The sequence below is a fragment of the Caretta caretta genome, chromosome 11, assembly GCF_965140235.1.
Source record: "Caretta caretta isolate rCarCar2 chromosome 11, rCarCar1.hap1, whole genome shotgun sequence".
NCBI classification, from domain to species: domain Eukaryota; kingdom Metazoa; phylum Chordata; order Testudines; family Cheloniidae; genus Caretta; species Caretta caretta.
The window spans coordinates 61,004,590-61,032,158 of NC_134216.1; the positions used below are offsets into that span (position 1 = coordinate 61,004,590).

Consider the following 27,569-nt stretch of genomic DNA (forward strand, 5'->3'; position numbering starts at 1 on the left):
GAAGTGCGCAGAATATCCTTCAGAGCAGAATTCTATTTAATATGTTTGTAAATAACACCTGCCTCTGTTGCTTTCAGGTGTTTCAGGGACAACTAGACTGCTTGGCAGTATCCACCATTCAAGCCCTTACAGCAGTGTTGCACAAATCTCCAGCTGCGAAGGTAAGCATACACACTCATAGGTCTGTTTATGGCAGCCATCTTTCTCATTTCTTGTTAAACATTTTAATGTAAAACCTTGAAGAATTGTTCTTATGATTATTATTATTTATTGACAGTGTGCCACAACCAGATCAAGAAACACTTTGTGCTTTTCTTCCTCCTGCTCTTCTTATGGACAACATCATAATTTGGGCTGGACATTAATTTAATTTTATGTAAAGCTGGAACATGATTTCTGGGATTAGAGCTAATTTGATTGGATAATAAAAGACAGAAATTTGAAAAACTAAGTGTAAAGTAATATTCTCTGACAACCTTTTCCAGCAGTGAAAATTGCTCTAAATCCCATAAATGTTTGAAGGGGCACCTACGTACTGCACATTTTATGTGAATTTTTCAACAGTGACTTTTTTGCCTCTCACTACTTTATTCCAGAGGCACTTCACATAAATCCTGTTTCTTCCAACAAATTCACTCATATTTAAAAATGTTTTCCACATTGTACAAATAACAATTGAAAATACCTGTGCAAAGGGAAGGGAATTCACTTAATAAGATGTAACTGCTGTTCATTAACTAGTAAATAGATGTATATAACTGTGTAGATTTTACTGCTTGAGAGTTGTTTTCCATAAATTCAGTGCAAGGTAACCAGTTTTCAGAATACTTTCCCATATTTAATAAAGTTTCTATCTTAAATATTTCTCTAATATGATTAAATTAAGACATTTTTCTAGGAAAATATTTTACTTCTGCACCTACTTGTGTTTGTTTTATCTTTATTCTGTAGGTTCAACTCAATAGAACAATTGTTTTTTGTAATAAACTAAAAAGACTAACATTTTGAAGTATATTAAAACAATTGTACTGGAGATTTTGTTTATGGTCTATAACAAGTAAAATAAAGCTCTTCTCTGTGCCTGTGCACTTCTGTTGTAATTTCAGCAGCTAGAATTAAAACATTTATTCAGCTACAGAAAATATTTTTGCATGACATAATATTATATGCAGTAGTGTCATGAATCTATAACTATAGGGCCTAATCCAAAACTCGTTGAAGTCAATCAAAAGACTATCCTTAACTTCTCTAGCCTTCAGATAAGGTTTGTAGTATGTTCTCATAAAGGGTAACCTAACAATAGAGCTAGTTTTGTGTTAAATGAGGCCCCATTATTGCAGGTAAGTAATTAGCCACTAGAGTTTAGTTGTGTCTGTCTTTTATTATCACCAACAGAAGTTGGTCCAGTAATTACCTCCCCAGCCTTGTCTCTCTAATATTCTGGACTGACACAACTACAACCGCACTGCATACTTTTATTAATGTTACTATTTTTTTTTCCTCTGCAGGAGGTCTTTAAAGAGCGGATTGGTTATGCACATATCTATGAAGTACTAAAATCTCTGGGTCAGCCCTCGCGAGAGTTGCTAGAAGAACTTATGAATATGGTGAGACATGTGCTTGCTTTGAACATTATCTAAAATGGCTGCACTCCTAGACAGCTTTTCTGCCCCTATTTCGTTGTTGTAGGCCAGTAGTTCATCTTTGTGTTCTATGCTCTTTTTTTTCCAGGCTGCTGAAGGTGATCACGTGTCCGTTGGAATTTTGGGCATTAGTAATGTCCAGCCCTTATTGCTGCTTATCCAGTGGCTTCCAGAGCTAGAATCACATGACCTGCAGATCTTCATCTCAAATTGGTTGAAGCGAATCTGCTGTATTAACAGGCAGAGTCGTGCCACGTGTGTCAATGCAAACATGGTCATCCGCATCATTGAGACATTAAACTTCCACTCTTCACTCCATCGCACTTGTGCAGAGAACCTGATTGCCCTCCAGGGTTCTTTGGGAAGTCAGTCGATGAGCTCTGAAGAATTGCATCGACTAATGCGACTCTTGAGGACTAATGAACCAAAGCAGTCTCACCCTTACGTCATCCCTGTGATGCGTGCAATTCTGGCAATGGCTCGGAAGCAAGGCCTGGACAGTGCCATGCAATATTTCAACTTGTCCCCCAGCATGGCAGGAATTGCTGTGCCACCTATTCACAAATGGCCAGGGTCTGCATTTTCCTTCAATGCTTGGCTATGCCTAGACCAGGACCAAGTTACACCTGACATCACCAGCAAGGGAGGAGGCAAGAGGAAGCAACTATACAGGTACGCTTGCTGTGATTACTTTGGTAATATGCATCCCATGGCATACTTGGTAGCGATGCTTATATTTATATAGCACATTTCATACCAAAATACTTGATAAATTGAATATCAGTTGAGTTTGTAAACAGGAATGGCTTCATCCACCACCGAAGACATGACTATGCTACAGGAATAGCCATGCAAATGCATGGTTAAGGGTTTCTGTATTGGGACAATTATACTGCTAGTGTGGATAGGAAGGTGCAATTCTATAACTATATTAAGATTAAATTATTTGGGTAATGCATATTAACATATGTTTTCATCCATGATGGCAGTAAAAAAAATAAAAAAAGGACCCCCGAATTGTGATGGGTAACCATGCATTAGCATAGTTCTTGTAGCGTATAGGGGCTATAAAATGTAACTGCCTCTGGTTTTAATATAGGTATTCAATAGCAAACAAATGCAAAAATTCAGGATAATACCTGAAAAATATCCTTTTCTAACTGGAACTGCAGGGGGAAATTTCTGAGTTTGGAATTTGGCCAAGACAGCACTTTAACCCTTTTCTCATATAAGCAAAGCCGTAGATTGACTCATTTTAATAACCAGAAAGTGGTTGTTTATATCTTATCTGAACTACAGGCCCTCCAGCAGCACAGAGCTCCATAATATTATGCTGGGGTATTAGTATGGTACTGACTTGGTTAAAAGTACCATCTGCTTAACTCCCAAAACCATTTCTTTCATTTTTTTAAAAGGTCTCTCATTCAAATCCTGATCTAAACCCGTGTAGTTTCTGAAATCTAATGGTATTACAGCATAAGGAGAAATGGCTGCAGCTGGATTTGGACTTGATGGTGCTAGAATAGTAGTTTGCATTTTTAGTCATTAAATTGAATTTAGAATATGATGTATTCTAGTGTGTGGTGGAGAAAGGGCATCCTATGTTATGCTGCATATCCTGCTTGTTGGATAAGGATTGGTGTTGGCTACTCAGATGAAGTTCTAAGATGCTTGATTGAAGGGAATATTATAGCAAATAGGAAATAGATAACAAGAATAAATGAATGATTGATTTAAACACAGGTGGTTACTTTGCTTTGTTTCAGTGGAAAATGTTTTTTTAAATATACAACAGAAAAGACTGAACTCGCTGCTATCTCCATGCTTTGTGGTCTCTGTGCATTATTAGGTGAATGGCAGACACCACTGATTTGGTCGACTTAATGTACCCACTCTACGCACGTGCACTGCACTCATCATTTGAAAACTTCTTATGTCTACTTTAAGATGAAGTATGATGTGGAGCTGTCAAGTGGTGCCATTACCTGAGAAGCGAGGGCTGAACAATTCAGTGACCACTTCGAAATATTTGCATTTTTTTCTATTAGTTTAATGATTCTGTGTATTATTTAAGATGTAAAATTGGATTTTTTTTGTGACCTCAATGTATCACAACAATTGTAGAACTGTAGGACTGGAAGGAACCTTGGTAGGTCATCTAGTCCAGTCCCCTGCACTCAAGGTAGGGCTAACCCTAGGCAATTTGTTCCAGTGCTTAACTGCCCTGACAGTTAAGAAGCTTTTCCTAATGTCCAATGTAAACCTCCCTTGCTGCAATTTAAGCCCACTGCTTCTTGTCCTACCCTCGGAGGTTAAGGAGAACAATTTTTCATTCTCCTCCTCGTAACAACCTTTTACGTACTTGAAAACTGTTACCATGTCCCCTCCGTCTTTTCTTCTCCAGACTAAACAAACCCAATCTTTACCATCTTTTCTTGTAGGTCATATTTTCTTTAATCATTTTTGTTGCCCTTCTCTGAACTTACTCCAGTTTGTCCACATCTTTCCTGCAATGTGGTGCCCAGAACTAGCTGCAATTCTCCAATTGAGGCCTTGTCAGTGTGGCATAGAATGGAAGAATTACTTCTCATGTCTTGCCTACAGCCCTCCTGCTGGTGTATGCCAGAATGATGATTGCTCTTTAGTTAGTTATTTAGTTAGTTAGTTATTTAGCAACAGTGTTACAGTATAGACTCATATTTAGCTTGTGAGCGACTATACATCCCATATCTCTTTCCACAGTACTCCTTCCTGGGCAGTCATTTCCCATTTTGTATATGTGCAATTGATTGTTCCTTCCTAAGTAAAGCACTTTGCATTTATCCTTAGTGAATTTCATCCTATTTTCTTCAGACCATTTCTCCAGTTTGTCCAGATATTTTGATTTTTAATCCTACCGTTCAAAGCACTTGCAACCGCTCCCATCTTGATACTGTCCCCAGACTTTGAGTATATGCTCTATGCCATAATAATTTATGAAGATATTGAATATAACCAGACCCAGGACCAATCCCTGCAATACCCCTACTCCTGAGGGAATTATGCGCCAAAAATTATGCACACAATATTTTAAAATTCTGCAGATTTTATTTGTCAATAAAATGTGACTCCAGCATGGCAGTGAGGGGCACAGGCCACTGGCTGCATTGAGGTGGAAGATCACCCTGAAGCCCCCACCTCCCCCAATATAGGGACTCTGCAGTGAGGCTGCACCTGACCCTGACACAGAGCAAGGGCTGGGTCTGTCCCAGAAACACCCCAGGGCCCTGCCCCTATGTACCAGGTGCACCAGGCATGGGTAGGGAGGCTGAGCCCAGCAGGATCCAAGTGTGGAGGGGCTTAGTGTGGGGGGGATCCAGGTGTGGGTTGAGAGGTTTCTGTGTGGGGCGATCTGGGTGTGGACAGCTCAGTGGGAGATCTGGATGCACAGGGGCTCATTAGGGCATTCTGGGTGCAGGGGCAATGGGACTCTGCAGGGGATCCAGGTGATGGTGGTCAGCTTCAGCGGGGGGTAGGAGGGGTCTGGGGGTGGGGAAATGGGGCTTGGCTGGGAGGTCTGGGGGTGGGAATTCAATGGTGGGGGTCTGAGTGCAGGGGGAGTGGAGCTTGATGGGGTGGAGGTCCAGGTGCAGCTGGTTGGGGCTCAGTGGGGTGCGGGTCTGACCATAGGGGGGCTCATTGGAGGGGTCCAGGTGTAGGGGGGTAGGGCTTGGCCAGCTAAGGGTTCGATGGGCCTGCTGAATGGGGGAGCCCCAGCTGCTTCTGAGGCAATGCCGCATGCGGGGATCCTACTTAGCCCCCGTGATTCCCCTATCCCCGTTTCTTCTCTGTCCCCCTCCCCTCACACCCACATTCCCCTTCCCCTGCCCTATTCCACCCCGCTTCCTTCCCCTGCCCCCTTCCCTCATTTTCCCCCACCCCCGCTTACCCAGCCCCACCGCAGGAACTTACTGGATTGAAGAAAATGCCACCTCTGCCCTCAACTCCTTCACCCTTACTCCCAGAGCCCAGCAATCACTTCTGGTCTGCTCAGGATCGTACCTCATATGTATATGAGTGCCCGCATGAATGATTAGCATGGGTTAGCAGTCAAAGAGCCAGATGATTTTCGACGATCCCTGTGGAACAAGTATTGCAAGAGGATAAAGCAAAATCTAATAATAAGTTTGTATAGGTATCATTGAAATGTAATACCACCAGTGACATTTCTAGTACAAGTCTTGGGCTTCTTCACCACCTCTGTGATGGACTTTGCTATTTCACCACTGGAAAAGCCTCCAGCAAGAAGGAGTGTTTGTGTCATGTGCTCTCAGGTGCTTTTTGAACCCTAGATTCACAGAGGAATTTTACAGGTGACTGCTTGTTGGATGCCATGTTTAGAAACTTTTCTCATGGTGGCACAGAGGGCATCCACCAATCACCTGGTATTTCTTGCATCCAACCTTAGGTCATGTCCAGCACTGTCTTTCTGCAGTTTTCACAGAGATACCGTTGTCATATCTGTCAGACTATGATTATAGAATTAGCGTTGTCAACTGCTTTAGGACCTGCCTTGAGTACTCAGGAGCCAGTTCATGGAATGTGGGAAATTTTGTCTCCAGCTATCATTTGTATGACAGCCCTGGCATCTCTGATATACGCTGTCCTGGCATCTCCGTTTCTTTGTTGTATGCTCTTAGCTCATGAATTCTTTCTGCTTAGCACTTCCAGCTGATGCCCTAATTGAACTTTTGTTTTTATTGCTCCATCAGCATGGAAGAGGAACATAGGCACAGGTCCTATTGCGTGACTAAGAACAGTTCCCCTTGGAACATCACCGCTACATCTTGCTAAGGACAAGGCTCTGCAGAAAAAAAAATTCTTTGAACTGACAGCTGCTGTGATTTCTCTTCCCTTGCCACTTACATTTGGTCATCTTGACCATGTCAGTAAATATTTTGATGCCAGATTTCTTGACTGGGCTACATGTCCCATCAGAATCAAGTGCATGTCTCTCATCTCTCTCCATTTGTCCTTCACCAACATTTTTCTGTTTTCAGTAGAGACTTGTGTACATCCTATGTTACATGCAGTCCAGTAGATATGTTGATAAGCACCACAGGACATGATTCATTGTCATACAGTAAGATCTGTAACATACTCTTTTTTTTCCCTCTTCAGTGAGAAGGCAAGACTAGTTTGTGGACTTTTTCTTCACTGTTTCTTGTTAGGCCACTTCTTTTTCTCATAGCCTTTGCATATTCATAATATGAAGCTGTGTAATCCCATCTTTAGCCCTAATACTGACCTATGCATAGGTGTCACTGAATTAAAAAGCTTTTAAAAAGAAATTATAATATTTCAAAAGATAGCACTGCGCATAAGCTACATAGGCAATTAGAAGTTAAAACATTCTAGCAGGCAGACTAGATGATACATTGTATCTATAATAGCTTACAAATGAAGCATTACATTAAGAATTCATGTACATTTATATCTACCCACTATCCCATACAAACTATGGGCATGCATTCTACTGCTACTGGTACACAGTCTTCAGTGTGGGACTGATTTGGTCAGCAAATTTCAACTGAAAACTATGGATAACTGTTATCACTTCTGAGATACTTTGACAGTTAAGAATCTGTGATGTCAAAACATTTAATGGTAGTATGTTAAGGACAACGCAAAGTACTCCACTGAGGAAGGAACAATCAGTTGCTCACATACAAAATGGGAAATGACTGCCTAGGAAGGAGTACTGTGGAAAGGGATTTGGGGGCCATAGTGGATCATAAGCTAAATATGAGTCAACAGTGTAATGCTGTTAAAAACAAAAAACCAAAAAAACCCCCAACACCACATCATTCTGGGATGTATTAGCAGGAGTAATATAAGCAAGACACGAGAAGTAATTCTTCTGCTCTACTCCAAGCTGATTAGGCCTCAGCTGGAGTATTGTGTCTAGTTCTGGGTGCCATGTTTCAGGAAAGATGTGGACAAATTGGAGAAAGTTCAGAGAAGAGCAACAAAAATAATTAAAGGTCTAGAAAACATGACCTATGGGGGAAGATTGAAAAAATTAGGTTTGTTTAGTCTGGAGAAGAGAAGACTGAGAGGGGACATGATAGCAGTTTTCAAGTACATAAAAGGTTGTTACAAGGAGGAGGGAGAAAAATAGTTCTTCTTAACCTCCAAGGTTAGGACAAGAAGCAATGGGCTTAAATTGCAGCAAGGGTGATTTAGGTTGGACATTAGGAAAAACTTCCTAACTGTGAGGGTGGTTAAACACAAGAATAAATTGCCTTGGGAGGTTCTGGAATCTCCATCACTGGGGATTTTTAAGAGCAGGTTGGACAAACACCTGTCAGGATGGTCTAGATAATATTTAATCCTTCTTTAAGTGCAGGGGATTGGACTAGATGACCTCTTGAGGTCCCTTCCAGTTCTATGATTCCATGATTCCAAAATGTTGATATTTTCCATTTTTGTCATGTTATACAGCTGCACCATTTCTTGAGGGGGAGGAGAAAAACTTGCCCATGCAAAACCAATAAAAAGTCTTTTAATACATTGTTTGGTAGCTTTGACCAAGAAGCACCATATTAAGGTGTTAAAATTAATTTGAACAGTAGAAATTTGTAAGTATAGTCATGTTGCAGTGTTTCTGGAATTGTGCAAAAAATGACTTTTTCATTTACCTCATCTACAGGCTTACAGCACCACTTGACAGCTCCTCATTATACCTCATCTAAACATACATAAAATAAGCTTTCAAATTATGTGTGGTGTGCATGTGTGTAGGGTGGGTACATTAAACTCCAAAATTATGGACCTTTTTGGAGAATTGCTGTACACTTATATAGCTTTCACTTAATATAGATGCACCATCTGTTTGTTCTGAAAGTGCCAGGATTAATAACAATTGTAGTGAAAATGCTTCTTATAATAACCATGCTTGAGGGGATGTAACAGGCTTTGGCAATAATTTTTTCACATATTTTTCCTAATGAAGTGTTCAAGGTATAAAAAGAGCCAAAAGCCATGTCTGCACCAGAAGAGCTGGCAAGCCCTCCTATTGTAGCTTCTACTGGCAAAGAAGTACTTTTGTCAGTATAGCTTATACCAGTTGGTGAGTAAAATAAGCTATACCAGCAAATGCACTTTGATGCCAGTATAACCGCATCTACGTTTGGGCTTCTGCCAGTATAGAAATGTTGCAAAAGATTTCCCCATGCCCATTCCCATGACATTACTTTACTTTACCAGCAAAAATTTCAAGTGTAGACCTGACCAAAACATTCCCTATAATAATTTCAAACTTCATGCAATTTCTGTCAAAATGGTTTCTTAAAAAGTGTTAGAAATAAAAGCACCAGTATAGAAGGATAGTTACTTTTGTGTATAATGTGAATTTAGGAAAATACTTGATTGGAGAAAAATGCTTCCTAATTTCTATAACAGGAGCCTCCAAAATGTCCCATGTAAACACAGTATTGGCAAATTATCACAAACCCAAAGGCAGCCTTTTATTTCGCCCTCCTGCCAAAATGACACAGATTGTAGCCTAGGTTCATCTTTATTATAGAGGTGTTGTTTTCAGAGACTACAGTCCCTGACATGCAATGCTTTATATCGAAACCAGCATAAACTGCATGGATTTAAGCTGAAACGTTGCATGCTAGAACCAGGGTTTGCATCTCTATGTAAAAGGTGTGGATGGCTACAAACTTCTTTAAGAACATTGGACCACTTTTTTGTCCTGCACACCAGGTTTTAGGCTTCCTTGTGCCTAGAATTTACTTGTACTTGTTGCTTGTTTTTATTAGGTGAACCAGAATGGCATTTTAAGGATCCTTTTACTCATTAGATATATGACTGAGATGGAATGTTTTCAGCTGTGCTGAGCAATTTAAACAGGTTTTGCACTGAATTCATGTACTGCTAGGTAGTTTATCAGAACTTTTGAAAAGTATCTCATGGATTTTTCATTCTGTAGCTTTTTTACAGGAAGTGGGATGGGTTTCGAGGCCTTCATTACCTGCTCTGGAGCACTGGTGGTTGCAGTTTGCACAAAGAGAGAATATGCAACAGTGATGCTGCCAGACCATTGTTTTTGTGATTCCCTCTGGGTAAGATCTGCTACTTACTACTTAAATGTACTTTGTTTAGGACAGAATAGCCTTAGCTAAAGAGAAGCAGCTGATAATTTTAACAAGTGATTTAGTTTTTTTCTCTTGAATAAAGACACATTCCACTTCTAAGGATAAGGCCTAATCCTTAAACATGTGAGTAGGTCTTATTGTAGACTTATTTGTCTGATACGGTTTTGAGGGCAGGATGAGGGTGTGTTCCTGGGTGTGACTTAGCAGTGAGAGGCTTTTAGGAGTTGCTGTTTTTATTTATCAGCTGGCCGAGGTAAATTGTTGTCTCCATTTAATTAGTTAATGCTGCTGGCTTGTGGAGTTAATTTATTTTTTAATTAATATTTATGCTATTGGGTGGTTATTGCAAGTCTAACTATTGTCAGGGGGCTTAGAAGTTTTGTATATGTTTTTTTTAATGGTAAATCTAAATAAATGTCAGTGTGGCTACTTAGGCAAATAATGATTATGTGATAGGATCTGTAATCACGGAATCATAGAAATGTAGGGCTGGAAGGGACCTTGAGAAGTTAATTTCAGCCCCTTGCATTGAGACAGGATCAAGTAAACCTAGATCATCCCTGCCAGGTGTTAGTCCAACCCGTTTTTAAAAATCTCCAGTGGTGGAGATTCCACAACCTCCCTTGGAAGCTATTCGATAACTATAAGAAATCCTTGTAGTTAGAAAAAAAATTTCTAATCTCCAGTTTAAATCTCTCTTGCTGCAAATTAAGCCCATTGTTTCTTGTCTTTCCTTCAGTGAACATGGAGAGCAATTGATTGCTGTCCTCTTTATAGTAGTCCTTTACATATTTGAAGACTGTGAACAGGTCCGTTTCTCCCCCCCCCCTTCATGTTGTAAGACTAAACATGCCAGGTTTCTTTGACCTTTCCTTATAGGTCAGGTTTCCTAAACCTTTTATCACTTTTGTTGATCTCCTCTGGACTCTAATTTGTTCATATCTTTCCTAAACTGCCCAGAATTGGACACAGTATTCCAGCTGCGGCCTCACTAATGCCGGGTAGAGCAGGATAATTGCCTCCCATGTCTTAAATACAACAGTTCTGTTAATTTTTGCAACTGCATCACATTGTTGACTCATATTCAGTTTGTGATCCACTATAACCCCCAGATCCTTGTCAGCAGTACTACCATCTAGCCAGGTATTCCCATTTTGTAGCTGTGCATTTGATTTTTCCTTCTTAAGTGTAGTACTTAGCTCTTGTTTTTATTGAATTTCATCAAGTTGAATTCAGACTGATTCTCCAATTTGTCAAGGTCTTTTTAAATTCTAATAGTGTCCTCCAGATGCAACCCCTCCCATCTTGGTGTCATCCACAAATTTTATAAGTGCATTAATGATTACTGGTTATTGACTCTGCAACCTCTATAATGGGGCCATGCCAGTGTCATGGTAATTCTCTATTCCTTTGACCTTTTTTAAGGAGAAGAAACATAAATGCAGCTGGATCAGTTAGATGGCTCCTGAATGGCTGGGACATGTTACGGGAACTTCTAATGTTTATACTATGTTTAAACTATAATTTAGTTCAAAGTCTGAGGCTTAGAAAATGTGAATAAATTACCCTGTTTGCACCATCCCATTCCTAAGGCTATATTTAGGGACTGCATTGCATTATTATGAAGGGTGTCACATCTTTTTTTCCCCCAAAACCATTGTTGTAATGTACGCTTTTTTTAAAAAAATGAGGGCGTTGATTGGTACTTGATCTAATCTTTCAGTGATGCTATAAAAGTTTGTTGTCTGCTATAATTTCTTCACCCATTTAATGGAAGCAATGTTGGGCAGACATGCAGAATTGTTTTGTTGCATTTTAATAAGAACGTAATCAAACTGTACTGTTATATTGCCTGTCCAGCACAACATAACTATTGTTCATATGCCTGGAAAGAGGCCCTTTGGTCAAAGTTTTGTCTACATCTACGTCAATGGACAACAGAAGATCTCTGCCCCACTTAGATTTCCTGCCATGAATGAAGTAAGTCTGTTCTTCCCCTCAGACCACTATCATAGGGATTTCTTACAGAACAAAGGTTTGTAAAATGGCAGTCAGATAAAACTAAGAAATAAAAAGGGGAAATGGGTCATCTGTGATTAAAAACATGATAGAAACTGATTAGCAGTTGTTTTCAATTTTCAAGTGTTGAGGATAGTTAAGCTTATCATGTCTCTTTGGGCCATCTCAAATACATCTACAAGCCCCAGCTATGGACCAGGACCCCCTTGTGCTACGTCCTGTACAAACACCACAACAAAAAGATGATCCCTGCCCCCAAAGAATTTACAGTCTAAGTACACAGCTTGCACTGTGCCAAACTGGTCGATATGTCCTTAAAGAGGACTAGATGTTGACCAAGAATTATCTTTTGGTGGTGGTTCAGTGGTTTCATGTTAGCTCCTTTTATGTGAGGTTTTGGATTTTTTTAAACAACTATCACAATTAGCACTAACTGCCTCCCTTATTGGCAGTCTTGCAAGAGAGGATGGTAGATTAATGCACAGTGAAAAACTACCTTGTCTCACTAAGAGGTGGTTCTCAATACATTTGGGAGCACACAGGAAGTTTGAGTAATCTTGCATGTGACACTGTCTGTGCTGTATTTGGTATGGGGATACATTAATAGGGACATTTCTTTTCGGTGCTGTTAGCTGATCATTTCTACATGCTAAATACTAAATTAACCTTAATAAGCACAAACCAATATAATACCAAAATGATTATATGTAATATGTGGATGCTGTTGTAAACAGTTGCTCCTTTTTGTGGAACAAGTCCGTTTTAAACCTGGGTTACAATGTTATGACACTGAGCCATTATTTTTATAGGCCCCAGTTCTGCAGTCCTCCTTGGTTTGGGGCATGTATTCATATGAGTAGTTCCACTGACTTAATTATGACTCGTTGCATGACTTACGTGCTTCCTGTAAAGGTTGAAGAATCAAGTACTTAGTTATTAAAAGCAAACATAACTGCTGATTGTAAGACAAAACTGTTGATTTTTTTGGATGCATCTGTGAGAGTTTTAGAAACTTTAAAACATTCATTCAGCTTCTTTTGTAAACATTGGGGGAGGTACCTCTTGCTGCACAAGTTGGCATGGGAAGATGGCATTGAAACTTTTTATTAGTGCAAGCGATCAAGTAGAATACTTCATATTACAGGATTATTGTAGGAGATGCATCTTGCTAAAGTACTAGGGTATGATCCAAGGGGAATGGTCTGCTGGGACAGAGGTGTGGCTAGAAGCCTTGATGCTCCCTGCAGAGACCAGTAACAGGCCAGGGGAATAAATTACTCCTGCTTGGAGAGGGATTATTATGCACTTTCTAGTGCATTTTGTGTGTAATGTACACCAACAATGTATTGCTGTCCTACACCTGTTTCCTCAGTCAAGGCAGATTTGCTCTGAAAGTTCATTAGATTTAGTTCAACTCACTTATTTTTTTATAAAGGTCTCGAGGATGTTTGACATTTGGCTGTAACATTATTTTATTTTTCTTACCCCTGCGTCTCCAGCCTTTTACTTCTTGCTGCATTGGTTCAGCTGGTCAGAGGACAACCACTCCTCCACCATCTCAGATACCGGACCCACCCTTCTCCTCCCCGATTACGCCTCATCGAACATCTCTAGGTGGGATTCTCTCTCCAGCCAGTTGGGGCGGACTGCTTGGGAAATCAGAGTTGGTCACCAAGTTGATCTCCGCGGGTACCCAGGACAGTGAATGGGGATGTCCAACATCACTGGAGGGCCAGCTTGGGTCAGTTATCATCTTCCACGAAGCCCTGCAGCCTGCTCAGGTGAAAGCTTTATATTTGGCAGGTAAGTGGTTGGTGGTGGTGTTTGTATAGTGGTAACATCTACAAGCCCCAGCTATGGACCAGGACCCCCTTGTGCTACGTCCTGTACAAACACCACAACAAAAAGATGATCCCTGCCCCCAAAGAATTTACAGTCTAAGTACACAGCTTGCACTGTGCCAAACTGGTCGATATGTCCTTAAAAAGAAACTCTCAGTTTTTTGAGCTGATTCATATCTTTTTATAGTAACATATTTATGTTATAATATATTTGCTATATTTACACAGATTCTCCTATTCCCCTGTTATGTATCAAATTTATAGACATGCAGAGAAGTCCACAAGAATTGATATCCACCAATCCTGAAGAGATGTAAAAAAAAACTTAGACAGATATCGACCAATTTGGGCTCTCACTTACCTGAGTGAAATCTGAAGTATCTCCATTAACTTCAGTGGAGCTACTTTGGGTTTAAACAAAAGAAACTGAAAGCAGAATTTGGCCCATTAGCTAAAAAAGTTGAGTAAAAATCTTTGGCTGGGTATTAAGATTCGGGCAATTAAATTATTCAGTTAAAGGCCGCAGCTTTGGCCATATCAATTTTTATTTTACTTTTGCATATGTTTCAAAGATAGTTTCAGTGTTCTGTATCTGTTTTATTATTGGTCCATATCCAGTTTCAGAAACCTTATGCAAGAGTCCATGTATGATATAACAATTAATAAAACTTAAAAATAAGTCATATTTCTGTGTGATCTTGAAAAGAAAACTAAACTTGTCCGATGGGCTTGAAAGCCTGAGCTGTTTGAAGTAGGAACCACTTGTATAAACTCTGCAACCTTGAATGTCTTTTCACATTATTTGCCAACATATGGGCATGTAAGTGAGAGTATTCAAGTGTATTGCTGTGGTTGATAAGCCACTTAACAGTCATTGTTCAGCCTTGGGAGCTCATCCTTTAGGATTTACATTAGCAATTGAAAGATGATGTTTTCCAGAACATGTTAATAGTTTTATATATGTCCGCTTTTAAAAGATTAGGTGTATGTTACATGATGTCTTATTACTACCAAAAATTATAAAAAGAATGCACTTTGATAAGTGAACAATCACATCATTTTAAAATAAATGTAATCTCATTTTGTTATTATATAAAGCTGTCTTCAAGATCTGATCTTCCTAACTGCTGGTGGTCTTTAGGGACAGATGACAGTTGAGTGTGAAATGGAATATTTGTAAAGACAAAATACTGACAATTTTTTGAACATACAAATCTCATTTCATATAACTTACTTTGTTTTTTAGCCAGAAGGTTATTTGTAAAGGGTAAAACCCCATGGAATCACACAATTATTTTTTAAAATAATCTTTTGGTTAAGGAGATATGTTAAATATTTGGTCAGGATATGTGTAGTTCAAGGTGTCCTATTTGTATCTCTAGCAGAGTGTAGTATAGTAAAATTTATTAACACAAACTTTAAATCTAGCATGTACTTAAAAATATTTTACAGGCCCAAACTGTTTAACTCCGTGGAAATCCCAAGAGTCTGAAGTGGCAGACCTGCCCAGTAAAGTGCTGCTTCACTATACACCCAAGGTAGTAATCAGCATGTTTTCCATTTGCCTACATACTTTACAGTAGTTTGTTTTTTCCAAGGTTAAAACATGTTCTGAACAGTAGCTTTAAATGTCTGTAGAATTATTTTGATAAACTTTTAGAATGGAATAGGTTTGCTTTTATGGATAGTTTTCTTTATTCCTTAAAGTGATGTTGTCCGGCTATGCCGGAAGAAGGACAGGAGATACTGGATGTGGTTTAATTAGGCCACAACTTTATTCCTAAATGTCTGTGAGTACCCAGCAGATAAAAGTGTACAGTGCAAGTAATGCCATAACAATTTACATATACACAGGGGGAGTGCTGTCAGCCCCACCCATCAAGTGAGGTTTAAGCGGGGTAGGGGGGCTATAAAGGAGAGAGGGTTGGCTCCCTGGCGTACCAGTCATAGCCCTGAAACTCCCATTTCTGCTCCTTTAAAGAATACCTCTTTTAAATCCTTTACCAATGCATTGTATCTGATCACCATATCCTTTCTCAATGGAGTATCTGCCACAAGGAGGCTCCAGCAATTAGCTTGTAAGCCTTGTAGTGCTATGGAAACAATTTTGGAAGCAGCTACTCAGATGGCTTGAATCAATTTTCTGTTGGTTCCCCCACCCTCAAATGCAGATAGTTCACCATGGGGAGTATTTGCTTTCCCAGGATCCATGCTGCTTCCCAGCAGAGGGGAATCCATTTGGCAGACAGACGGACCACCCTGGGATCCACTTACCCCAGTCCTTGTCCAAGCAGTGAAGATCCCACATCCCTGGGCTCCCATGGCCTCACAAGCCCCACTCACTGCACCCTGAACTCGGTTTGGAACTTCCATCCCTGGCTGGAAGGGGGGACACCTTCCCTCCTCCTGTTCTCACAAATCTGCTACAGCCCAGCTCCAATGAGTTTGAAACTCCTTCCCGTTTTGCTACAAAACACTTCCTTCTGCTGCTGCAGGTTGGAGGGAGGATTCCTCCCCCTTCTACCTCCCTGTTCTCACCAGTCTGCCACCATGTGGAGCCACGAGAGAGCGAAATTTGTTCAGCTGTTCCTGCTGCACAGTTGGTCCAGTTAAAAGAGGGCTTTTCCTGCACTGGGGTAGACCTAAATAGTTCCCCCCCACACCCTCCTTCCAGTCACCTGGGTTGGGGGATGGGTCACCGCCCCACACTAACCTGGTCTGAAGCTGCAGCACTCTGGTTGTCTAGCCTTTAAAGGGGTCACACACCTTTTCCTACAAGCCAGACAATGGCCCCCACTGCTTAATGTGGGGTGAGGTCATTTTACATATTGTGGAATAAAACGTAAAGAACCACACTGGATGGCACTTTGGGGTGGTATCAGAGTGTGAGTGGTCGGAGCCTGTCATTCTCTCCCTCCTGCTTTTACTGAACTACGGTGTGTTTTGTTTCCCACCCTTTTAGGGTTGGTAGTTTATTCAACCATTCTAACCAAAAAGTAAATGCACAGAAAAAGCTATCTCCTGGCACAGTATTAATGCCTCTCTTAGTGTAAAGGGTAGGAGTCAGCACTCTCTCCTGAAGGAAAAATTGATAATCTAACTAATTTCCATTAACATGAGTAGTGTGGGTTCCTGGATTAGGCCTTGCGGTGTCCATAACTAAACTACAGATTTGTGTATTTTAGATCTCATTCTACCAAAAGGCCAAGAGTGCTGTAAGTGGTGAAATTGTGAATAATGAATCCAAGATATTGTTGAAAACTTGCCATTAGTATCACCACAGTGCTGTTTCCTGCCTTACCTCAGTATGCGATGCACTCTTATGTAAATTTATAGGTAATTCAATGACCCTGAATTTGTTTCAGAAGTAATGCTGAAGCTCCTGTTTTCTTCCTTTTTTAGGCCTGCAGAAACCCAATCTGCCTTGACCTGTCTACAAATCTTTTACATGGAAGACTAACTGGAAACAAAGTAGTGAACTGGGACATCAAGGTAAATTAATAATAAATCATCACAATCTGATGTAAATACAAAGTAGTTATTGTATACTGGGTACTTAAGGAATGCTAGAAGTTCCCATTGTGCAGGAGCAACACCACGCATAGCAGTGTTCTCAAGGTGAATTAAGCTAATTTTAGGGTTGTAGTGGTGTCAAAGTAAATTCTGGGAAACTGGAGTCATGCTAACAGTCATAGATAATGTTTCAAAACAAATTTAAAATTAGAATATTAAAAAGTTTTGTGGTACTGCAAGTAATATGTTTTATATTTTGAATGCATTTTATGACCTCTACCTTTTTTTTCCTAATAATACTTCGTACTAGCATTTAAATCTTCAAAGTGTTGAACAAACCTCAGTTAATTAATTCTCCTAGTCCTCCATGTAGGCCAATGTTTCTCTCATGTTCCCATTTCCCCAAAAAATACTCTGATTTAGTTCTTGCAGATTCATGGAGAGAGGAAGAGATTCATTGAGTGTGCACCAGCTTAGTCTATTATGTCACTGTTTATCTGTTTATTCACCAACTCACCCATCTGCCAACTCATTAGCACACACTAATCTCAAAGGTCAGAATCAGACCTGGTGTATATAGGAGCAACATTGATTTCCAAGTCTGACTTGGACCTAAAAGTATCATCTAGGCTAGGGCTCACTCACTTGGTGTTCAAATCAAAATGAACTACCAAGCTGGAATACTCAGGTACAAAATATTTTTTTCTTCTTCGAGTACTTGCTCATGTCCATTCCATTGTAAGTGTGTGTGCTTGCCGCATGCAATGGTGCCGGAAGTTTTTCCTTCAGTGGTATCCATAGGGGACTGGCTCTGGTGTCCTCTGGAGTGGTGCACGTATAGGGGCACCACCGGCTTCCCTTTCCCTCAGTTCCTCCTTACTGCCAATGATGGTGCTCTCCTTCAGCAAGCTTTCCTGTCTCTACTGTGTCTGGTAGTGAATTTGTTGTATAAAGTAATTTAGTTAATAGTTCCCTTCGTGTTAAGTTAGAAATAGTTAGTTAGTCCGGTATGGGACTCAGCCTAGGTACGGGGCATGCCTTGGTCCCCGGGCTTCAAACCTTGTGACTGTTGAAAAAACATATGGCAGTCGGTGACCCGCATAGAAGCTGCCTGAAGTGTTTAGGGGAAACAAGTGTCACATTTGCAAGAGCTTCAGGCCACGGACTAAAAAGAAGTGGGACATTCATCTCCGAGTGCTCTTTATGGAGTCAGCCCTTGTACTGGCCTCGGAGCTGATGAGATTGCACTCTGCTCCAAGCACTGCAGCTTGCTCCAGAGCCCGCCGCTGGCACCGACCAGCACCAGTCCCCATGCCCAGTACCAGCTTGTGGCAGGCTGCTTGTTGAGAAGCCCTTGATCAGCTCCTGCCACTCCAGTCTCAATCAATAGATTGATGCTGGGTGAATAGCCTGGTGCCTGCCTGGTAACGGGCCGCACCTGCCAGTCTTATTAGCCCAGAGATATAAAGGCTGGGAGGAAGCCAGAGAAAGGGGGAAAAGGGAAAGAAAAAGGTCAAACACAGAAGGAGGTGGGAGTCTCCTAAAGTATCTGTGAAGCCTGTATACAGTTGGAACTGGTGGTGGGAAACCTATTGAGAATAAAGAGCATGGGTGTTGCACCAGACTGAAGTGTCCCTGACGCGTTGAAGAGGGGGGCCAAAACCTGGGGGCACAGCGTGGACCCTGTTACATGAGGGGGCTTGTTCCGGACTATAAGCCACCGCCATGGTGTGGCAACCCAAAGATAGAGGGAACCTTGCAGTGGCTAACCAAGCAGCAGGAGGAGATGCAGAAAGCACTGCAGGCTTTCCAGCAATCCAACCAGGTGGAGAGGCAGGCCTTACTCACCTGGCAGGCCAGACAGCAGAAAACTCTCCAGGACTTTATCAGAGAGCAAGCCAACATGCAGCAGCAGCTCCTGCAAGAAGTGGAGAGTTCCCTAGGAGGAGATGGCACCCGGCGCGCCAGGGGTAGGCCTATGTAAGATGGGCCCCGACGATGACCCCAATGCCTTCCTTTGTATGTTTGAGTGGGTGGCTATGGGTGCCGATGGGATAGGGAAACATGGGCCCTATGACTGGCCCCCTCTCTGGCCGGTGATCAGGACACTGGGGAGCTGAGAGGCTTCCAGGTGGATCGCATGCTGGATGCAGAAGTCCTGCAGATGGAAGGCCTCCTGGCACAGAGCCGATGATCGAGCGTCCCCCTGCCTGTTGACATAGAACATGGAGGCCGTATTGTCCGTTGACACCTGCACCACCCAGCTGGACAGTTGGGGAAGGAAGATACCGCAAGCCAGGCGGATGGCTCTGAGTTCTCTGACATTTATATTCAATGCGAGCTCCTTTCGAGATCATAACCCTTGAGTCTGCATTGTACAGAGATGGACTCCCCAACCGAGGTCAGACGTATCCAAAATCAGGGACGACATGAAGGGACCACATCTCTCACCGTGGTCCCTTCACGTCGTCAGAATGCTCCCCCAGAAGTGGGGAGCTCCGAGTGGATCTGTTCACCACCAGACAGAACAGAGAGTGTCATCAGTTTTGTTCTCTCCAAAGCCTCGGCAGAGGTTCGCTATCTGATGCTTTTCTCCTGTGTTGGTCAGGATACCTGATGTACGCCTTTCCGTCAGTTCTGCTTATCAGCAAAGTCCTCTAAAAAATAAAGAGGGACAAGGCACGTGTCATTATGATTTGCCTCAGCATGGGCTCACCAGCATTGGTTTGGCATGCTCATGGACCTGGCCGGGGCAGCCCCATGGCCACTTCCTAGCTGCCCAGACCTACTCTCGCAGAATCACGGTCGACTTCTGCACTCGAACCTCGCCTCTTTCCACCTCACAGTTTGGATGCTGCGTGACTGAATCCAGAGGAACAAGTCTGCTCTAGTCAGGTACAGCAGGTTCTCTTGGAGAGCAGAAAGGCCTCCACCAGAGCAACTTACCTGGCGCAGTGGAAGCATTTCTCCTGCTGGGCGTCAGAGTGGAATATCTCCCCTACTTGGGCGTCTCTGCAGTCCATCCTGGATTACCTGCTTCACTAAAAGCACCAAGGTCTCGCCTTCTCCTTGATCAAGGTGCATCTGGCAGCCATATCAGCCTTCCATCCTTGCGTCCAGGGTAGATCGGTGTTCTCGCATAAGACGCCGATCAGGTTCCTGAAAGGCCTTGGAAGACTCTTTCCATTGATCCGGGACCCAGTTCCCCAATGGGACCTCAACCTGGTCCTCTCCAAACTCATGGGTCCACTCTTTGAGCCTGTGGCTTCTTGTTCCCTTTCCCACTTGCCATGGAAGGTTACATTCCTTGTAGCTATTACCTCGGCAAGACGTGTCTCTGAGATTAAAGCCCTCTCTTCGGAGCCCCCATACATGGTATTCTACAAGGACGAGGTCCAGTTGCGGCCCCATCTGGCCTTCCTGCGAAAGGTGGTGTTGCACTTCTATGTCAACCAGGATATCTTCCTCCCAGTGTTCTCTCCAAAGCCTCACGTGACCAATAAGGAGAGGCAGCTGCACACTCTAGATATCAGACGTGCCCTGGGTTTCTCCCTGGAGTGCACCAAGCCCTTCCATAGATCAACCCAGCTCTTTATCGCGATCACTGACAGGATGAAGGGCCTTCCAGTGTCTTCTCAGAGGATTTTGAATTGGATCACCACCTGCATCGGTACTTGTTACAAGTTGGCACAGGCTGTACCTCCACTAGTAGTGAAGGCTCATTCAACTAGGGCGCAGGCATCTTCAGCTGCCTTCCTACCACATGTCCCTATCCAGGACATCTGCAGGGCCAAGACATGGTCTTCAGTTCGCACGTTCACGATGCTTACCCCATCACTCAGAAAGCCAGAAATGACGCTGGATTTGGCAAAGCTGTGTTGCAATCGGCACGTCCGTGTACTCCTACCTGCCTCCAGTGGTTCTGCTTGGGAGTCACTACAATGGAATGGACATGAGCAAGCACTCTAAGAAGAAAAGATGGTTACCTTTCGTAACTGTTGTTCTTCAAGAAGTGTTGTTCCTGTCCATTCCATGACCCACCCTCCTTCCCCTCTGTCGGAGTTCTGTCAAGAAGGAACTGAGGGAGGGGGGAGCCAGTGGCACCCCTTATACTGGCGCATATGTGCACCCTTCCAGAGGGCACCAGAGCCAGTCCCCTACGGATATCACTGAGGGGAAAACTTCTGGCACTGGTGGATGTGGCGAGCACACACACCTACAGTGAAATGGACATGAGCAACGCATCTCAAAGAGCAACAGTTACAAAAGGTAACCATCTCTTGAAGTGGGGTTGACCTGAGTTGTGAGTGTAGGGAATTTGTAGTAGAAGACTATAATTGAGGACTAATGTATGCACAAATAAATGGGAGCTGTCTGCAGTGAACATGAAGTTCAGACTCTTCTGAAAGACTCCCTGCGTCAGTAATAGTGTACATTTAATGACAGCAATTCTGTACTGATACTCTGTCTCTCTGTGTGAATGTTGTAGGAGAATAGGCTTTGTGTTAGTTGACTGATACGCTTCCAGAAAGTGTAGGAACATATACTAGTTAATTTTGGGTGGTCCAATTTATATGAACAGTTTGAAAATGCCATGATTTTGTTATCCTTGCTCAGGAGTGTAAGAATGCTGCTTGTACACACCACTGGTTCCGTGGGAAGCTAAGTTGAGCATAGTTCTGCTCAGCAGAAAGAGCGAAGAGCTCATTATGGGAGTGTCAGGAGCCAGCAGCCTCCCGCCCCCAACTGTGGTCTTTAGAAGCCCCACAGTTAAGAGACTGCATAGGTGCTGGCGGGGGGACTGTCTAGGCGTTCTGTAGGTTTAAAGGGAAACGAGATAGCAGTCTCAAACTTCAGACAAGTGTTCTGCATGTTAACTAGCTGGTTTGTGCTTGTCCCTATGTTGCATATCTCTGCACTGCTTCTGAGAGGTGCTTCCTGTTTTATTCTCACAGAGACAGCAAGGGCTTATTGGAGAGATACATTAGGTGTGAAAAAACTTGACAAGGGCCTGCAGGGGAGGGATTCTGCAGGCTGAAGAGAGAGGTGTTGTGAAGAGGTATGGGGTGGAGCGAAGCAGTGGAAGGAGGTAGTAATGAGAGAGATGGGGAGGTAAACATTGGAGAAGGAGAGTGGTGTCCCCTTCCCAGTACCCAAAAGAAAGAAGTGGGGGAGTACCCACGTTGTTTTTGTTTTTGTTGTTTGTTGAGTCCTCCACCTGAGATGTCTGCGCATGAGAGGATGTGGAGGTTGGCCCTTTGTCCGAGTGCTTAAAAATAAGAATAAGGTATAGACCCAAAATAATAATGACATACATTTAAAATAATTCTTTTTAGTCTGTATGTATGGTATGTGCTGTGAAGATCTCTCTCCAAAACCAATCTTTCAGTTGTGACCATTAGAGTAATTTACTAAAGAACTCTGATACACTTCAGTTTTCAATGCACTGAGAACATAACAGGTATCCCTGGCTAGCTTGTTAACTTCTTATTGAATTTGTCAAATTCCATGCTATCCCTATTAGTGTACAAATGATTATGAATTTTAGGAGATGTTAATGAAACCTATATTCCTTTCCCATTACTCTGCAAACCAAATAATTTGCTTTATCGTTTTATTTGTATTTAAATTTTCTGAAGCAGAGACTTTTTATAGGGATACTATTAAACTAAAATCCACATGTATCTAAACTTTTTAATGTACTTTTTAGTGTTAATTGAAAGCTATCAGAAGAGAAAGTACATTTCTTTCTGGTTCTCCAGTATATGTATTTGACAGTATTTTCTGTCATGTGGTCTGTTTCACTTAGAGTGAGTTTCCTATGATGTTTGTGCAGGTGTTTCATGCAGCAACAGAGGAGAGAAAAAACAGAAAAAACAAATGGTTGTAAAACCACAGAAGTTAGCTGAAAGACTTGCAAACAATTGTTGTCTGAAACACCTTTAAACCTAGTTTTAAAACTGTTGTGAAGTTGTTACTGTTCTTTTTAACTAGTTTCCAAGTGACAAGGAATTCTGATTAACTCATAAGCACATACATGCCCTTCTTATTTCTTTTACATTAAATATTAAATAGGTATTTCTTTTACATTAAAAAAAAATAACAGAAACCCTACAAATTTGTGCATGCTTTCTCTCTCCCCCACCCTCTAGGACATGATAAATTGTATTGGTGGATTGAATGTGCTGTTTCCACTACTGGAGCAGATCAGTTTTCTCAGTGGACAGGTGCCTGAGAGGTCTGAAGGGGAAACTATACCTCAGGAACTAGTGACTCCAATAGAGGGAGACTGGGTGGTGTTATCATCCACAAAGGCTTCAGGTAGGAAAGTACTATAGATTTAAGACCATATTAAAGTTAAAGGTTTAATAAAAACAGAGGACTACAACAGTGGAAAGAATTGGTTTATATGATTATATATTAACTCTATTATAGTAGCCATATAATTTTAATAAACTATTTTTACTCCTGAGCATCTGAGTTGGACATCTAATAAGAGAGGATTTCAGCACTGTTTCAAATTCACTTCAAGAACACACAGAGCACATTCGTAGAATGAATTTAATGCAGTGTTTTGCTATATTAACTTTGTCCTGAGTCAAAATGTGCACATTTATTTCTAAATAAAGTGGTTCTTTTGAGTATCTAGAAAAATAAAAAAGCCCGCTGAAGTCAATAGCACATCTTTCCACTGTTTCAGTGGGCCCTTAATCGGGGAGATAATGTAGTATTTCATGTTATGGACCAGTAGCCTGCAGAATTTTAGTTACATTATTGAAGTTCTTAGTAATTTATGAATATGCTTTAAAAAACCCCATATGAAACCACAGGTTTCCCTCTTTAAATTGTAAGAAGAAAACTATTTTTAAATAGCTCTTCAGCTGTGCTGAATTGTGAGCTTGGAGAGAATTCTTGTAATCTTAGCAGAAGCCTCTTAGAAATTAAGACTTGTGAAGGAATATGATACAACTCTTGATTTTTGCTTCATTATTTCTCCCTCCTAATTTAAAGTAGTTCTAGATATAATAGGCATATCCAGATGTGGGGAAAGAGGAAGAAATGTATGTGTAGAGCAAGTGCAGAATATGCAAAAGACGATCCAGGTTGCGGCTTAGAGAAGAGTATTTTGTCCGATGCCACAGTTGAACGGACAAGGCAGATGAAGTCACGACTGGCATTTGCTTTGTTCTGGGGATGCATATAATGACTTTGCCTCAGCATCACAGGATCTAAACGCTATCTACAGCAAGGTAGCAAATATCAGTGGAGAGAGGAAGCTCAGGAAAATAGTGGAGAATAAAAACACTCGATTTCACTTCTTATTCCTCCTAATTTGACACAATAATGAAATGATGATAAAAAAGGGTTTTAACTGAACAATCTGTTTTGCAGAGGCTCGTCTAGAGAAGAATATTGTTGCAACTTTCATCTTGATGATAAAGCACTTTATTCAAAGACACCCTATTAACCAAGATAATCTCATTCACTCCCATGGAGTTGCTACCCTAGGCGCCTTGCTACAGAAGGTGAAAAGTTATTCCTCATGTAATCAATGTTATGGGTGAAATCCTGATTCCACTGAAATCCAGTAGGTCATGGCTTCATTCTAAATGTCAAAGGTTTTCTGAGGTTACAATACATAGATTAGTATAGTATTTATACATTCTTGTAGATTTCTGAAAACAAGATGTTATGATACTTATGATACTTTGTCTACTTAGTTTATGTTTTAAGGGTCTGTGCTGGGACCAATGCTGTTCAACGTATTCATACATAATTTGGAAAAAGGGGTAAACAGTGAGGTGGTAAAGTTTGCAGACAGTACTAAATTACCCAAGATAGTTCAGTCCAAAGCAAACTGTGAAGAGATGCAAAGAATTTGCATAAAACTGGGTGACTGGGCAACAAAATAGCAGATGAAATTCAATGTTGATAAATGCAAAGTAATGCACATTGGAAAACATAATCCCAACTATACATACACAATTATGGGGTCTAAATTAGCTGTTACCACTCAAGAAAGAGATCTTGGAGTCATTGTGGATAGTTCTCTGAAAACATACACTCAATGTGTAGCATCAGTCCAAAAAGCTAATAGAATGTTAGGAACCATTAGGACAGGGATAGGAGATAAGACAGATGTTTCCATTTGAGGGGAGATTAAGATGACTGGGACTGTGCAGCTCAGAACAGAGATGACTAAGGGGTGGGATATGATAGAGAACTATAAAATCATGAATGGTGTGGAGAAAGTAAATAAGGAAGTGTTATTTACATCTTAATGTAACACAAGAACCAGGGGTCACCCAATGAAATTAATAGGCGGCAGGTTTAAAACAAACATAAGGAAGTACTTCTTTAGATAACATATAGTCATCCTGTAGAATTCATTGCCAAGGGATGTTGTGCAGGCCAAAAGTATAACTGGGTTAAAAAAATAATTAGGTAAATTCATGGAGGATAGGTCTGTCAATGGCTATGATCCAAGATGATCAGGGATGCACCCCATGCTCCTGGTGTCCATAAGCCTGTTGAGTGACAGAAAATGGGACTCAACAACAGGGTGTGGATCACTTGATAATTCATAGACTTTAAGGCAAGAAGAAACCACCTTGACCATCTAGTCTGACCTGCACATTGCAGGCCACAGAGCCTCACCCACCCACTGCTGTAATAGATCAATAACCTCTGGCTGAGTTAGTGGAGTTTTTAAATCATGATGTAAAGACTTCATGTTACAGAGAATCCACCATTTACTTTAGTTCAAACCAGCAAGTGACCCGTGCCCCATGCTGCAGAAGAAGGTGAAAACTGACCAGAGTTTTGGGCAGTCTGACTTGGAGGGGAATTCCTTCCTGACCCCAAATATGGCAATCAGATCCACCAGCCAGACATTAGTGAGTGCTTTCCTGGGTAACTCAGAGCCTTCCCCATCTAGTGTCCCATCTCCACCCATTGGAGATATTTGCTACTAGCAGTCACAAATGGGCCATGTGCCCTTGTAGACAATCTCATCATACCACCCCCTCCATAAACTTATCAAGCTCAATCTTAAAATCAGTTAGGATTTTTGCCCCCACTTCTCTTCTGGGGAGTGTGTTCCAGAATTTCACTCCTATAATGATTAGAAATCTTCATCTAATTTCTAGCCTAAACTTGTTGATGGCCAGTTTTATATCCATTTGTTCTTGGACCAGCTTTAGCCCTTAACTGAAATGACTCCGCTCCCTCCCTGATGTTTATCCCTCTGATGCATTCATATAGAGTAATCATATCTCCCCTCAGCCTTCGCTTGGTTAGGCTAAACAAGCCAACCTCCTTACATCTCCTTTTGTAAGGTAGGTTCTCCATTCCTCTGATCATCCTCATAGCCCTTCTGTACACCTGTTCCAGTTTGCATTCATCTTAAATATGAGAGACTAGAACTGCATGCAGTATTCCAGATGAAATCGCCCAGTGCCTTGGATAATGATAACAACACTTCCCTATCTCTCCTGATGTATCCTGGGATTGCATTATCAATTTTTCCACAGCCTGATCACATTGATGACTCAGAGTCCTAGTGTTCTGGTCACTCCCTCTGAAGCGTCTGGCACTGGACACTGTTGGAAGACAGGATACTGGGTCAGATGGACAATTAGTCTGACGCAGTATGGCCGTTCTTATGTTTTGCTGTGTTTGTCATAGATTTCACAGTTCAGCTATTTAAACTAGAACAAAATCAGATAAAAATTCAGTCAAAAACCTTTAATCCAGGTGACAAAAGAATTATTGAATTATTTCAAACAGCTGTTTGGTTTAACAGAGTTGTTGTAAGGAAAACAAATACTGTATTGTTGTGCAAGACTAGGGAGTTGATCTGATTTTAAATATCAGTTGAATAGAAAATGCATATGCTGCGCATTAAATAACTTACTATTCTATCCCCTGTCCCCGTCTGTTTGAATTGTAGGTGCCAGGGAGCTTGATGGATGTGAATGTACTGATGGCTCTGCAGTTACTGATAGAACAGGTCTCTGTGGAAAAAAATGTGCAACTTTTGCAACAGATGCATCAACATTTACTTTTTGACTTTAGGATCTGGAACCGTGGAGACTTCCCCTTCCGGATTGGTGAGATGATCATACAACTTGAGATAGTTATGCTAAAACACAGTATCTTTGCTCTTCATAAATCCCTGAGTCTAGGTTCTAATGGAAAGCTTTGTATTTTAGGACATATACAGTACCTTTCCACAATCATCAAAGACAGCAGGAGGCTTTTCAGAAAGAAGTATGGAGTTCAGTTTCTACTAGACACACTCAGGATTTATTATGGGTATGAGGTTTATGCTCCTTACTTTGTTGTATGCTGTCGTTACCTTTTTCACAAAAGGCCAGGCAGAAACTGTGAATTAAAAGTGAGAGCTG

At 41.5% G+C, this 27,569-nt stretch overlaps 1 protein-coding gene across 3 annotated transcripts in view; it reads left to right on the forward strand.

Annotated features, from left to right (window-relative positions):
- NBEAL1 (neurobeachin like 1) overlaps positions 1 to 27,569 on the forward strand; it is a 135,880-nt gene that overhangs the window by 48,882 nt on the left and 59,429 nt on the right. For all 3 annotated transcript variants that reach the window (XM_048870377.2, XM_048870378.2, XM_048870379.2), the window contains 12 exons: positions 78 to 161; positions 1,509 to 1,607; positions 1,732 to 2,315; positions 9,622 to 9,754; positions 11,648 to 11,767; positions 13,306 to 13,609; positions 15,100 to 15,185; positions 17,050 to 17,139; positions 23,313 to 23,481; positions 24,553 to 24,686; positions 27,113 to 27,272; positions 27,375 to 27,477. In XM_048870377.2, the coding sequence (XP_048726334.2) occupies positions 78 to 161; positions 1,509 to 1,607; positions 1,732 to 2,315; positions 9,622 to 9,754; positions 11,648 to 11,767; positions 13,306 to 13,609; positions 15,100 to 15,185; positions 17,050 to 17,139; positions 23,313 to 23,481; positions 24,553 to 24,686; positions 27,113 to 27,272; positions 27,375 to 27,477 (2,066 nt within the window). The remainder of the gene's footprint in view (positions 1 to 77; positions 162 to 1,508; positions 1,608 to 1,731; positions 2,316 to 9,621; positions 9,755 to 11,647; positions 11,768 to 13,305; positions 13,610 to 15,099; positions 15,186 to 17,049; positions 17,140 to 23,312; positions 23,482 to 24,552; positions 24,687 to 27,112; positions 27,273 to 27,374; positions 27,478 to 27,569) is intronic.